The 12,500-nt window shown below is 47.1% G+C and overlaps 1 protein-coding gene across 1 annotated transcript in view; it reads right to left on the bottom strand.

The window, feature by feature from the left end:
• The window catches only part of LOC121843338 (voltage-gated potassium channel subunit beta-1-like), a 3,164-nt gene extending 1,481 nt beyond the window's left edge, over positions 1-1,683 (bottom strand). The window contains exon 1 of the mRNA XM_042312955.1: positions 1,603-1,683. Within this exon, the coding sequence (XP_042168889.1) occupies positions 1,603-1,674 (72 nt within the window). The 5' untranslated portion in view covers positions 1,675-1,683. The remainder of the gene's footprint in view (positions 1-1,602) is intronic.
• Between the last annotated feature and the right edge of the window lie 10,817 nt (positions 1,684-12,500).

Genomic DNA, 12,500 nt, shown 5'->3' with positions numbered 1-12,500 from the left:
TGTCTACCACTGCATTATAGATGCAGTCTAAATGACAGTGCTTCCATCTGAGCTGCTACGCTACAACATTCACCCTAATCACAATCAACACAACATCATGTGCAGCGCTTAACACACACTTACAGAGAACGAGAGGTTGTTGACTACAGAAAATCCTGGGGATGCTTTAGCAATCAGTCATTATCAGGCTTTTTTTTCAGGAAATGTAGTTAGCCACCACCTCTCCTATTCTCTCCCTTCTCCTCCAAATCAGCCATGGCATAAAAAGGTCCACAGACAGACAGCCCGTTTCCCCCAGTTTCCCTGTTACTCAGCACACAAACAAGAGGCTCCAAGGCTCTCTACGAGGCTCTCTCCAAGGCTCTCTACGAGGCTCTCTCCAAGGCTCTCTCCAAGGCTCTCTACAAGGCTCTCTCCAAGGCTCTCTCCAAGGCTCTCTACGAGGCTCTCTCCAAGGCTCTCTCCAAGGCTCTCTACGAGGCTCTCTCCAAGGCTCTCTACGAGGCTCTCTCCAAGGCTCTCTACGAGGCTCTCTCCAAGGCTCTCTCAAGGCTCTCTACGAGGCTCTCTCCAAGGCTCTCTACAAGGCTCTCTCCAAGGCTCTCTACGAGGCTCTCTCCAAGGCTCTCTACGAGGCTCTCTCCAAGGCTCTCTCCAAGGCTCTCTACGAGGCTCTCTCCAAGGCTCTCTATGAGGCTCTCTCCAAGGCTCTCTCCAAGGCTCTCTACGAGGCTCTCTCCGAGGCTCTCCAGGCTCTCTCCAAGGCTCTCTCCAAGGCTCGCTACGAGGCTCTCTCCAAGGCTCTCTCAAGGCTCTCTCCAAGGCTCTCTATGAGGCTCTCTCCAAGGCTCTCTCCAAGGCTCTCTATGAGGCTCTCTCCAAGGCTCCTAAGGCTCTCTCCAAGGCTCTCCAAGGCTCTCTATGAGGCTCTCTACGAGGCTCTCTCCAAGGCTCTCTACGAGGCTCTCTCCAAGGCTCTCCCCAAGGCTCTCTCCAAGGCTCTCTCCAAGGCTCTCTCCAAGGCTCTCTCCAAGGCTCTCTCTGAAGGCTCTCTCCAAGGCTCTCTCCAAGGCTCTCTCCAAGGCTCTCTCCAAGGCTCTCTACGAGGCTCTCTCTGAAGGCTCTCTCTGAGATTCTGAGGCTCTCTCGGAGGCTGTCTTGGAGGCTCTCTCCGCGAGGCTCTCTCTGAAGGCTCTCTCTGAAGGCTCTCTCTGAGATTCTGAGGCTCTCTCGGAGGCTGTCTTGGAGGCTCGCTCCGAGGTTCTCTCTGAGGTTCTGAGACTCTCTCGGAGGTACAGTTCCATTTAAAATGATTTGTTCAGTAATTTAATCATAATTTTTCTAACAGGCTCTCTCTGATGCTCTCGCCGAGGCTCGCCCCGAGGCTCTCTCTGAGGCTCTCTCTGAGGCTCTGAGGCTCTCTCGGAGGCTTTCTCAGAGGCCACAGATTATTGACTGCCTTTGAGGGCTCACAGACTTGCTGTATGAGCCTGATCTGTAATGAGAGTTTTAAAGTGAAGATAGTGTGAGTACTGTAGAGAGGTTATGTCACATGGGCTATGGGTCAGGGGTTAGGGGTTAAAGGTCATAGGGTTAACTCACCATGATCTCCATGGCTGTCCATCGAGATGTCCCCCAGTACATGGACATCCCCTGGTTGATCACATACGTCATGGCTCTCACAATCTCTGAGGAGATAAGGACATCAATCAATCTACCATTCCTGTGGCAGTCCTCATGAGAGACAGTTTCATCATAGCTCTTGATGGTTTTTGTGACTGCACTTGAAGAAACTTTCAAAGTTCTTGAAATGTTCCGTATTGACTGACCTTCATGTCAGTAATGATGGACTGTTGTTTCTCTTTGCTTATTTGAGCTGTCCTTGCCATAATATGGACTTGGTCTTTTACCAAATAGGGCTATCTTCTGTATACCACCCCTACCTGGTCACAACACAACTGATTGGCTCAAATGCATTAAAACCTCTTAAGTCGACCCTCTACTTTTTCGAACATTCTGTTAAAAATCGCTCAACATTTCGGCGTCCTGCTACTCATGCCAGGAATATAGTATATGCATATGATTAGTATGTGTGGATAGAAAACACTCTCACGTTTCTAAAACTGGTTAAATCACCGCTGTGACTATAACAGAGCGTCTGTTTCATCGAAAAGCGCAAGAAAAACTGATCACTGAAAACTGAAAAAAATATCCATGCTCCACTTGCATGTATTGTTCAAGGGGCACGAAATTAAATAGGGCCGAGATTGCAAGTCCTACAGCTTCCACACGATGTCACCACTCTTGTCAATTGCCTTCTCGTTGTTTCTTGGTCAAACGAGGAAGAGAGACCACTTTCCATCCGGTCTCCGACAGGAAGTTTTGGAAGAGAGATTTCGGAAGATGATTTGAAAGCGTGGAGCTATTGAATACACATCGCCTCGTGATCAATTTGATTATTAACGTTTACTAATACCTAAAGTTGGATTACAAAAGTATTTCGAAGTGTTTTGTGAAAGTTTATCGTCGACTTTTTTAATTAAAAAAAATGACGTAGCGTTTTGAAACAGTCTTTTTTTCTGAATCACACAGTTTCCATAGATGGATATTTTGGGTATATATGGACCGATTTAATCGAAAAAAAGACCCAATAGTGATGTTTATGGGACATATAGGAGTGCCAACAAAGAAGCTCGTCCAAGGTAATGAAAGTTTTATATTTTATTTTTGCTATTTGTGTAGTGCCGGCTACGCTAATTCTTTTGTTTACGTCGCCTTCAGGTATTTCGGGGTGTTGCATGCTATCAGATAATAGCTTCTCATGCTTCTCATGCTTTCGCCGAAAAGCATTTTAATAATCTGACTTGTTGGCTAGATTCACAACGAGTGTAGCTTTAATTCAGTGCCCTACATGTGTGTTTTGATGAACGTTTGAGTTTTAACGAGTGCTATTAGCATTTGGCGTAGCGCATTTGCATTTCCAGATGCCTAGATGGGACGTCTGCGTCTCAGGTCGACGCAAGAGGTTTTAAGAAGGAAAGAAATTCCATAATTGAAATGCATTCCAGGTGACTACCTCATGAAGCTGGTTGAGAGAATGCCAAGAGTGTGCAAAGGGTGGCTAGTTTGAAGAATCTCAAAAATAAAATATATTTTGATTTGTTTAACACTTTTTGGTTACTACATGATTCCATGTGTGTTATTTCATAGTTCTGATGTCTTCACTATTATTCTACAATGTAGAAAATAGTCAAAATAAAGAAAAACCCTTGAATGAGTAGGTGTTCTAAAACTTTTGACCGGTAGTGTTTATATACGGTATATCAGAGTAGGTGGAGCTGTAGGAGGATGGGCTCATTGTAATGGCTGGAATGGAATAAATGGAATGGAGTCAAACATGTGGTTGTCATATGTTTGATGTGTTTGGCTGCGTTCCATTTATTCCCTTCCAGCCATTACAATGAGCCCATCCTCCTACAGCTCCACCTACTCTGATATACCGTATATATACACTACTTACAATGAGCCCATCCTCCTACAGCTCCACCTACTCTGATATACCGTATATATACACTACTTACAATGAGCCCATCCTCCTACAGCTCCACCTACTCTGATATACCGTATATATACACTACTTACAATGAGCCCATCCTCCTACAGCTCCACCTACTCTGATATACCGTATATATACACTACTTACAATGAGCCCATCCTCCTACAGCTCCACCTACTCTGATATACCGTATATATACACTACTTACAATGAGCTCATCCTCCTACAGCTCCACCTACTCTGATATACCGTATATATACACTACTTACAATGAGCCCATCCTCCTACAGCTCCACCTACTCTGATATACCGTATATATACACTACTTACAATGAGCCCATCCTCCTACAGCTCCACCTACTCTGATATACCGTATATATACACTACTTACAATGAGCCCATCCTCCTATTGCTCTTCCCACCAGCCTCCGCTGCTATATATTATGCCACAGCAATATAATATAAATATATATATATACCATCAGGGGGAACTGTAGTCTTTCCTGCCTGGGTTGTACTACTGGACTGGCAATGACCCAACTATCCCTGAAGGCCACCTACCCATTTCTTGATCCCTCTCTCTCTCCTCCTGACAATACATTCCTTCACATTTCTCTAATGAGCTAATGACCAGGGACAGGCTAAAGTGCTAACGTGCTGCAAACCATCAGTACATTATTAATGAAGCAATTAGCTCCAACACTAGCATCTGGACTACAACACACTATGAAGGGAGCCTTAGATGTTATTGTTCTCAGCCTTGTGTAACGGGTACCTATCAGGACCAGGGGAGGGGGAATGATGAGGGAAAGTACAGATCGAGAGAGAGACAGAGAGAGGAGAGAGAGAGTGCGCGCGAGAGAGAGAGTTAGAGAGAGAGAGAGAGTGAGAGAGAGAGAGAGAGAGAGAGAGAGAGAGAGAGAGAGAGAGAGAGAGAAGCTCTACCTTGAGAAAGATACTCCCAACCCGAGTGGCTCTCTTCATTACAGACGAGCAACCCCAAGCGGAAAGTCAACCTCCCAGCACAGAGTACTACTCCCTCATTGAAATGAAGGATACATTTACCCAGCTGGAGGTAAGGCAGGTGACGCTGGAACAGCAGGTGATTACACTCCAGTCAGCACAGACCCAGACAACAGTCCAGCACAACAACACTCCCTTAACTAGACCTGGATAGCTGGAGGTGGAGAGAGACATATCTGCACTCTGGACTGTGGTGAGAAAACATCAACAGGAGAAAGAGCTGGAGCAGCAGAACAGAGCACAAGGAGAGGATCAGACTGATGGGGGAGAGGGTGAGGGGGATGGAGGAGAGGGTGAGGGGGATGGAGGATGGAGGAGGGTGAGGGGATGGAGGGGGGTGATGGAGGAGAGGGTGAGGGGGATGGAGGAGAGGGTGGATGGAGGAGAGGGTGAGGGGGATGGAGGAGAGGGTGAGGGGATGGAGGAGAGGGTGGGGGGATGGAGGAGAGGGTGAGGGGGTGGAGGATGGATGGAGAGGATCAGACTGCTGGGGGAGGGGTGAGGGGGATGGAGGAGAGGATCAGACTGCTGGGGGAGGGGGATGGAGGAGAGGGTGGAGGTGGGGGATGGAGGAGAGGGTGAGGGGGGTGATGGAGGAGAGGGTGAGGGGGTGGAGGAGAGGGGTGAGGGTGAGGGGAGGGTGATGGAGGAGGGAGGGTCAGGGGATGGAGGAGAGGGTGGGGGGAGAGGGTGAGGGGGGAGGATGGAGGATGGAGGAGGGGTGAGGGGGATGGAGGAGAGGGTGAGGGGGATGGAGGAGAGGGTGAGGGGGAGGAGAGAGGGTGAGGGGGAGGAGAGGGTGGATGGAGGAGGGGTGAGGGGGGATGGATGGAGAGGGAGGAGAGGGGTGAGGGGATGGAGGGGTGATGGAGGAGAGGGGATGGAGGGGGATGGAGGAGAGGGTGAGGTGGATGGAGGAGAGGGGGATGGAGGGGGGTGATGGAGGAGGGTGAGGGGATGGAGGGGGATGGAGGAGAGGGTGAGGGGATGGAGGAGAGGGTGGAGGAGAGGGTGAGGGGGATGGATGGGGGGAGGAGAGAGGGTGAGGGGGATGGATGGAGGGGGAGAGGGGGTGAGGGGGAGGAGAGGGTGGGGGATGGAGAGGGTGAGGGGGATGGAGGAGAGGGTGAGGGGATGGAGGAGAGGGTGAGGGGGATGGAGGAGAGGGTGAGGGGGATGGAGGAGAGGGTGAGGGGGATGGAGGAGAGGGTGAGGGGGATGGAGGAGAGGGGGATGGAGGGGGGTGAGGGGGATGGAGGAGAGGGTGAGGGGGATGGAGGAGAGGGTGAGGGGGATGGTGGAGGGAGGGTGAGGGGGATGGAGGAGAGGGGGATGGAGGGGGGATGGAGGAGGGGTGAGGGGATGGAGGAGAGGGTGAGGGGGATGGAGGGGGATGGAGGAGAGGGTGAGGGGGGGGGATGGTGTGGATGGAGAGGGTGAGAACAACCCATTTGGAGAGGTGTCCAGGGGGAAGGAGAGGGTGAGGGGGATGGAGAAGCCAGGGGAACAGCCCACCTCAGCTGAGGGGGATGAAAAAGGTGACATGGAGCAGAACAGCCCATGGTGTGTGACAGAACAACCCATTTGAAAGTCTCACACCACAGCAGAACAGCCCACCTCAGCTCCCTACAAAAGTCTCCATACCACAGCAGAACAGCCCACCTCAGCTCCCTACAAAAGTCTCCATACCACAGCAGAACAGCCCACCTCAGCTCCCTACAAAAGTCTCCATACCACAGCAGAACAGCCCACCTCAGCTCCCTACAAAAGTCTCCATACCACAGCAGAACAGCCCACCTCAGCTCCCTACAAAAGTCTCCATACCACAGCAGAACAGCCCACCTCAGCTCCCTACAAAAGTCTCCACACCACAGCAGAACAGTCCACCCCAGACCCTGATCATAGCGTCGTAAACACAGGGGGACAGACAAATGAAGGCCAAGCCAGGGGATCCCACTCCCTCTGAGCACCCCCCCTGTCAGCCACCCTGGTACCCCTCCTGACAACCCCCCCACACCCACTGAGGACTTACATAAGACACAGATTGTACTCCTTATGGACTCAAATGGGAAAGATAAGTGTCTAAACTCTGGTGTCAAAACACCCAGCGCGCCCTAGACCTTCCGTCTGAGGACAAACTAGACCCACCCAGCTACATCATAATACACACAGGCACAAACGACCTGAGAGCACAGCAGGAAAGTGTGACCACAGCACTCAAGGAAGTGATTGAAAAATAATCGTCTTCTTTCCCCAACACAGAAGTGGTTATCTCCACCCTGCTACCACGAAAAGACTTCCACACAGCGGGTAAACGCCGTGACTGCATCATAACCAAATGTTAACCTGGCATTTCAAACAGAAAACCGAAGAAAATTAGCATTGACAAATGGTCTGATGAAGAATTCAAAAACCTAAATAAGAAATTGAGAAACCTGTCCAACCAAAGACATACATGAAGAGACCCAGAAAACCAGAGTCTACGCCTTCACTATGGTGAATCACTAAAAACATAGAGACCCAGAAAACCTGAGTCTACGCCTTCACTATGGTGAATCACTAAAATACACTACGAAAAGAGGAACAGCACGTCAGAAAACAGCTCAATGTAATTGAAGAATCCATAGACTCTAACCACTTCTGTGAAAATTGGCAAACACAATGAATTATCTATCCAAAAATGGAGATGTATGGGTAAACCACTTCTTCAATCAACTATTAAAGGAACTACAGGACAAAATAAAAACCCAGGCCAAAAAGGCCTGTGGTGTTGATGGTATCCTCAATGAATGTAATGATGGGGAGGTGATTCAGAAGCAGGTGAACATTTTTAATAAAACGACAAAACCATGAACACGCCACTAACATGTACGCCGATACACAAGAAAAATACCAACTGGTGAGTGAACATGGGAGAGTAACATATAAAGGGGAGGAAATAATGAAGGTAATGGAGTCCAGATGTGAATCATAATGATTCACAGGGGTGCGTAATGATGAGTGCCAGGTGTGCGTAATGATGATGATGAGTGCCAGGTGCGCATAATGATGAGTGCCAGGGGTGCGTAATGATGAGTGCCAGGTGTGCGTAATGATGAGTGCCAGGGGTGCGTAATGATGAGTGCCAGGTGTGCGTAATGATGAGTGCCAGGGGTGCGTAATGATGAGTGCCAGGGGTGCGTAATGATGAATCCCAGGTGTGCGTAATGATGAGTGCCAGGGGTGCGTAATGATGAGTGCCAGGGGTGCGTAATGATGAGTGCCAGGACCGGTGGATAGCACTCTGGCTACGTCGTACGCCAGAGGGAAGGAGCAGGAGTAGACAGGACAATGAAATTATAAAATATACAGACATAAAACTTAAATAGGCTATTCTTAAACTCTTTAACATCATCCTTAGCTCTGGCATCTTCCCCAATATTTGGAACCAAGGACAGATCACCCCAATCCACAAAAGTGGAGTCAAATTTGACCCCAATAACTATCGTGGGATATGCGCAACCTTGGGAAAATCCTCTGCATTACCATTAACAGCAGACTTACACATTTTCTCAGTGAAAACAATGTACTGAGCAAATGTCAAATTGGCTTTTTACCAAATTACCGTCCCACAGACCACATATTCACCCTACACACCCTAATTGACAAACAAACAAACCAAAACAAAGGCAGTCTTCTCATGCTTTGTTGATTTCAATTGATTTTGGCATGAGGGTCTGCTATACAAATTGATAAAAAGTGATGTTGGGGGAGAAACAAACAACATTATAAAATCCATGTACACAAACAACAAGTGTGCGGTTAAAATGGCCAAAAAACACACATGTTTCTTCCCACAGGGCCGTGGGGTGAGTCAGGGATGCAGCTTAAGCCCCACCCTCTTTAACATATATATCAACGACTTGGCGAGGGCACTAGAACAGTCTGCAGCACCAGGCCTCACCCTACTAAAATCTGAAGTCAAATGTCTGATGTTCTGGTGCTTCTGTCACCAGCCAAGGAGGGCATACAGCAGTACCTAGATCTTCTGCACAGATTCTGTCAGACCTGGGCCCTGACAGTAAATCTCTGTAAGACCAAAATAATGGTGTTCCAAAAAAGGTCCAGCTGCCAGGACCACAAATACAAATTCCATCTAGACACCGTTGCCCTAGAGCACACAAAAAAACGATACATACCTTGGCCTAAATATCAGCGCCACAGGTAACTTCCACAAAGCTGTGAACGATCTGAGAGACAAGGAAAGAGGGGCCTTCTATGCCATCAAAATTAACCTAAAATTTGATATACCAATTAGGATCTGGCAAAAAATACTTGAATCAGTCATAGAGCCCATTGCCCTTTATGGTTGTGAGGTCTGGGGTCCGCTCACCAACCAAGAATTCACAAAATGGAACAAACACCAAATTTAGACTCTGCATGCAGAATTCTGCAAAAATATACTCAGTGTACAACATAAAACACCAAATAATGAATGCAGAGCAGAATTAGTCAGATACCCGCTAATTATCAAAATCCAGAAAAGAGACGTTAAATTCTACAACCACATAAAAGGAAGCGATTCCCAAACCTTCCATAACAAAGCCATCACCTACAGAGAGATGAACCCAGAGAAGAGTCCCTTAGCAAGCTGGTCCTGGGGCTCTGTTCACAAACACAAACACACCCCAGAGAGCCCCAGGACAGCAACACAATTAGACCCAACCAAATCATGAGAAAACAAAAAAGATAATTACTTGACACATTGGAAAGAATTAACAAAAAAACAGAGCAAACTAGAATGCTATTTGGCCCTAAACAGAGAGTACACAGTGGCAGAACACCTGACCACTGTGACTGACCCAAAGCTTTGAATATTTTGAATAATGTAAACTGTATCTGTCTATACACCCGTATTGATGCATGGGCCGGTTGGGGTTTTACCTTCTAAAACGGTATTTGAATGCTTGGTTTGTTACATGTGATACGCCGTGTGTAATGCCCATTTTTATAGTTTACTCCGCTACTTGAGTCATCTCTCTCCACTCTCTTTCTCTCTATGCCACTTTCCACACAGACCTACCCCTGCCCCCTGTCACTCAAGGAGCAAATGTGTTGGTTCTTGACCACGAGACACATTTTTCAGTCTGCACGGTCAATGCAGCGCATGCAACCATGTTGATGACTATGATACTGTTTCCACTTTGCTTCTTAATAAAAATCTATAATTATTAGTTTGTGTTTATTACACCTGCAACAGCTAGTTTGTCTTTTCTTAGCAAGTTGTGCTTCAGTCGTGTTAGCCGCTAAATGTTATTGCTAGTTAGCTGGCTACTAGTGGCTAGCTAGCTAATACATGTACTGGTCAGAGAAAATGGAGCTAGCTATACTATACAGCCTGATACCAGTGATAGTGTAGGCCTATATCAGTATGTTGTTTGTGCAACAGTATCTTCTAAATAAAAGAGAAATAGGTGAAGCATGAATATGTTAGCGACATGAAGTAGCTAAAAGAAAACATTTAATGTATGCAAAGATTATAGGGACCATTAGGAAACACTGACCAACACGTTGGTTCCTCCCCTGTCACAAAAACTCCTCCCTGGAATTTTTATTTGTTTTCATGTCAAGCAACATTGTGGTCAAAGTGCATAATGGGTGTATAATCTTCTGACTAAAGAATTAGAAATATAATTATTTTCCATTATTCCAATAGTTCAGTGTTTTGATCTAAATCGTAAGTCAAATCGCAATTGCAACATTTGGTTAAAAATAAGGCCTAGATTTTTTGCCCATATGGTGCAGCCCTTGATGATAATGCAGAAAACTATTTTTGGATTTTTAACAGTATTTAAACAGTATAAAACAATCAGAATGGAGAGAGACCCATTGAAATTACTTAGAAGGTACAGGACTCATTAAGCTTAGAAAGCAAGTTTAGAACTCTCTCTCTCACTCTAGCTGTTTGTTTCTCTCTCTCTCCTCCCTCTATCTCTCTCTCTATTGTTGTCTCTCTCTCACTCTAGCTGTTTGTTTCTCTCTCTCTCTCCCTCTATCTCTCTCTCTATTGTTGTCTCTCTCTCACTCTAGCTGTTTGTTTCTCTCTCTCTCTCCCTCTATCTCTCTCTCTATTGTTGTCTCTCTCTCTCTAGCTGTTTGTTTCTCTCTCTCTCTCCCCTCTATCTCTCTCTCTATTGTTGTCTCTCTCTCTTTCTAGCTGTTTTGTTTCTCTCTCTCTCTCCCTCTATCTCTCTCTCTATTGTTGTCTCTCTCTTTCTAGCTGTTTGTTTCTCTCTCTCTCTCCCTCTATCTCTCTCTCTATTGTTGTCTCTCTCTCTTTCTAGCTGTTTGTTTCTCTCTCTCTCTCCCTCTATCTCTCTCTCTATTGTTGTCTCTCTTTTCTAGCTGTTTGTTTCTCTCTCTCTCTCTCCCTCTATCTCTCTCTCTATTGTTGTCTCTCTCTTTTCTAGCTGTTTGTTTCTCTCTCTCTCTCCCTCTATCTCTCTCTCTATTGTTGTCTCTCTCTTTCTAGCTGTTTGTTTCTCTCTCTCTCCCCTCTCTCTCTCTCTATTGTTGTCTCTCTCTCTTTCAAGCTGTTTGTTTCTCTCTCTCTCTTTCTCTCTCGCTCCCTCTCTCCCTCTCTCTTCCTCTCCCTCTCTCTCCCTCTCTCTTCCTCTCCTCTCTCTCCCCTCTCTCTTCCTCTCTCTATCGTTCTCTCCCTCTCTCTCCCTCTCTCTTCTTCTCTCTATCGTTCTCTCCCTCTCTCTTCCTCTCTCTATCGTTCTCTCCCTCTCTCTCCCTCTCTCTTCCTCTCTCTATCGTTCTCTCTCTCTCTCTCCCTCTCTCTTCCTCTCTCTATCGTTCTCTCTCTTTCTCTCCCTCTCTCTTCCTCTCTCTATCATTCTCTCCCTCTCTCTCCCTCTCTCTTCCTCTATCTATCGTTCTACTACAACTACCATCTTTATTACTACTACTACTACCACCATTACATCAGAAGTACAACTACCATCTTCATTACTACTACTACTACCACCATTACATCAGAACTAAATCAAATCAATATGAGATGAACAATGTAGGGTAAGTAACATTATATAAGGTAGCATTGTTTAAAGTGGCTAGTGATATATTTACATCATTTCCCATCGATTCCCATGATTAAAGTGGCTGGAGTAGAGTCAGTGTCATTGACAGTGTGTTGGCAGTAGCCACTCAATGTTAGTGGTGGCTGTTTAACAGTCTGATGGCCTTGAGATAGAAGCTGTTTTTCAGTCTCTCGGTCCCAGCTTTGATGCACCTGTACTGACCTCGCCTTCTGGATGGCAGCGGGGGTGAACAGGCAGTGGCTCGGTGGTTGATGTCCTTGATGATCTTTATGGCCTTCCTGTAGCATCGGGTGGTGTAGGTGTCCTGGAGGGCAGGTAGTTTGCCCCCGGTGATGCGTTGTGCAGACCTCACTACCCTCTGAGAGCCTTACGGTTGAGGGCGGTGCAGTTGCCATACCAGGCGGTGATACAGCCCGCCAGGATGCTCTCGATTGTGCATCTGTAGAAGTTTGTGAGTGCTTTTGGTGACAAGCCGAATTTCTTCAGCCTCCTGAGGTTGAAGAGGCGCTGCTGCGCCTCCTCACGATGCGGTCTGTGTGAGTGGACCAATTCAGTTTGTCTGTGATGTGTATGCCGAGGAACTTAAAACTTGCTACCCTCTCCACTACTGTTCCATCGATGTGGATGGGGGGTGTTCCCTCTGCTGTTTCCTGAAGTCCACAATCATCTCCTTAGTTTGACGTTGAGTGTGAGGTTATTTTCCTGACACCACACTCGAGGACCCTCACCCTGTAGGCCGTCTCAAATGCGTTGTTGGTAATCAAGCCTACCACTGTTGTGTCGTCCGCCAAACTTGATGATTGAGTTGGAGCGTGCATGGCCCGCGCAGTCGTGGG

Source organism: Oncorhynchus tshawytscha, unplaced genomic scaffold (assembly GCF_018296145.1).
Source record: "Oncorhynchus tshawytscha isolate Ot180627B unplaced genomic scaffold, Otsh_v2.0 Un_contig_9661_pilon_pilon, whole genome shotgun sequence".
In the NCBI taxonomy this organism is placed as follows: Eukaryota; Metazoa; Chordata; class Actinopteri; order Salmoniformes; family Salmonidae; genus Oncorhynchus; species Oncorhynchus tshawytscha.
This window is presented reverse-complemented; position numbering and strand designations above follow the sequence as displayed.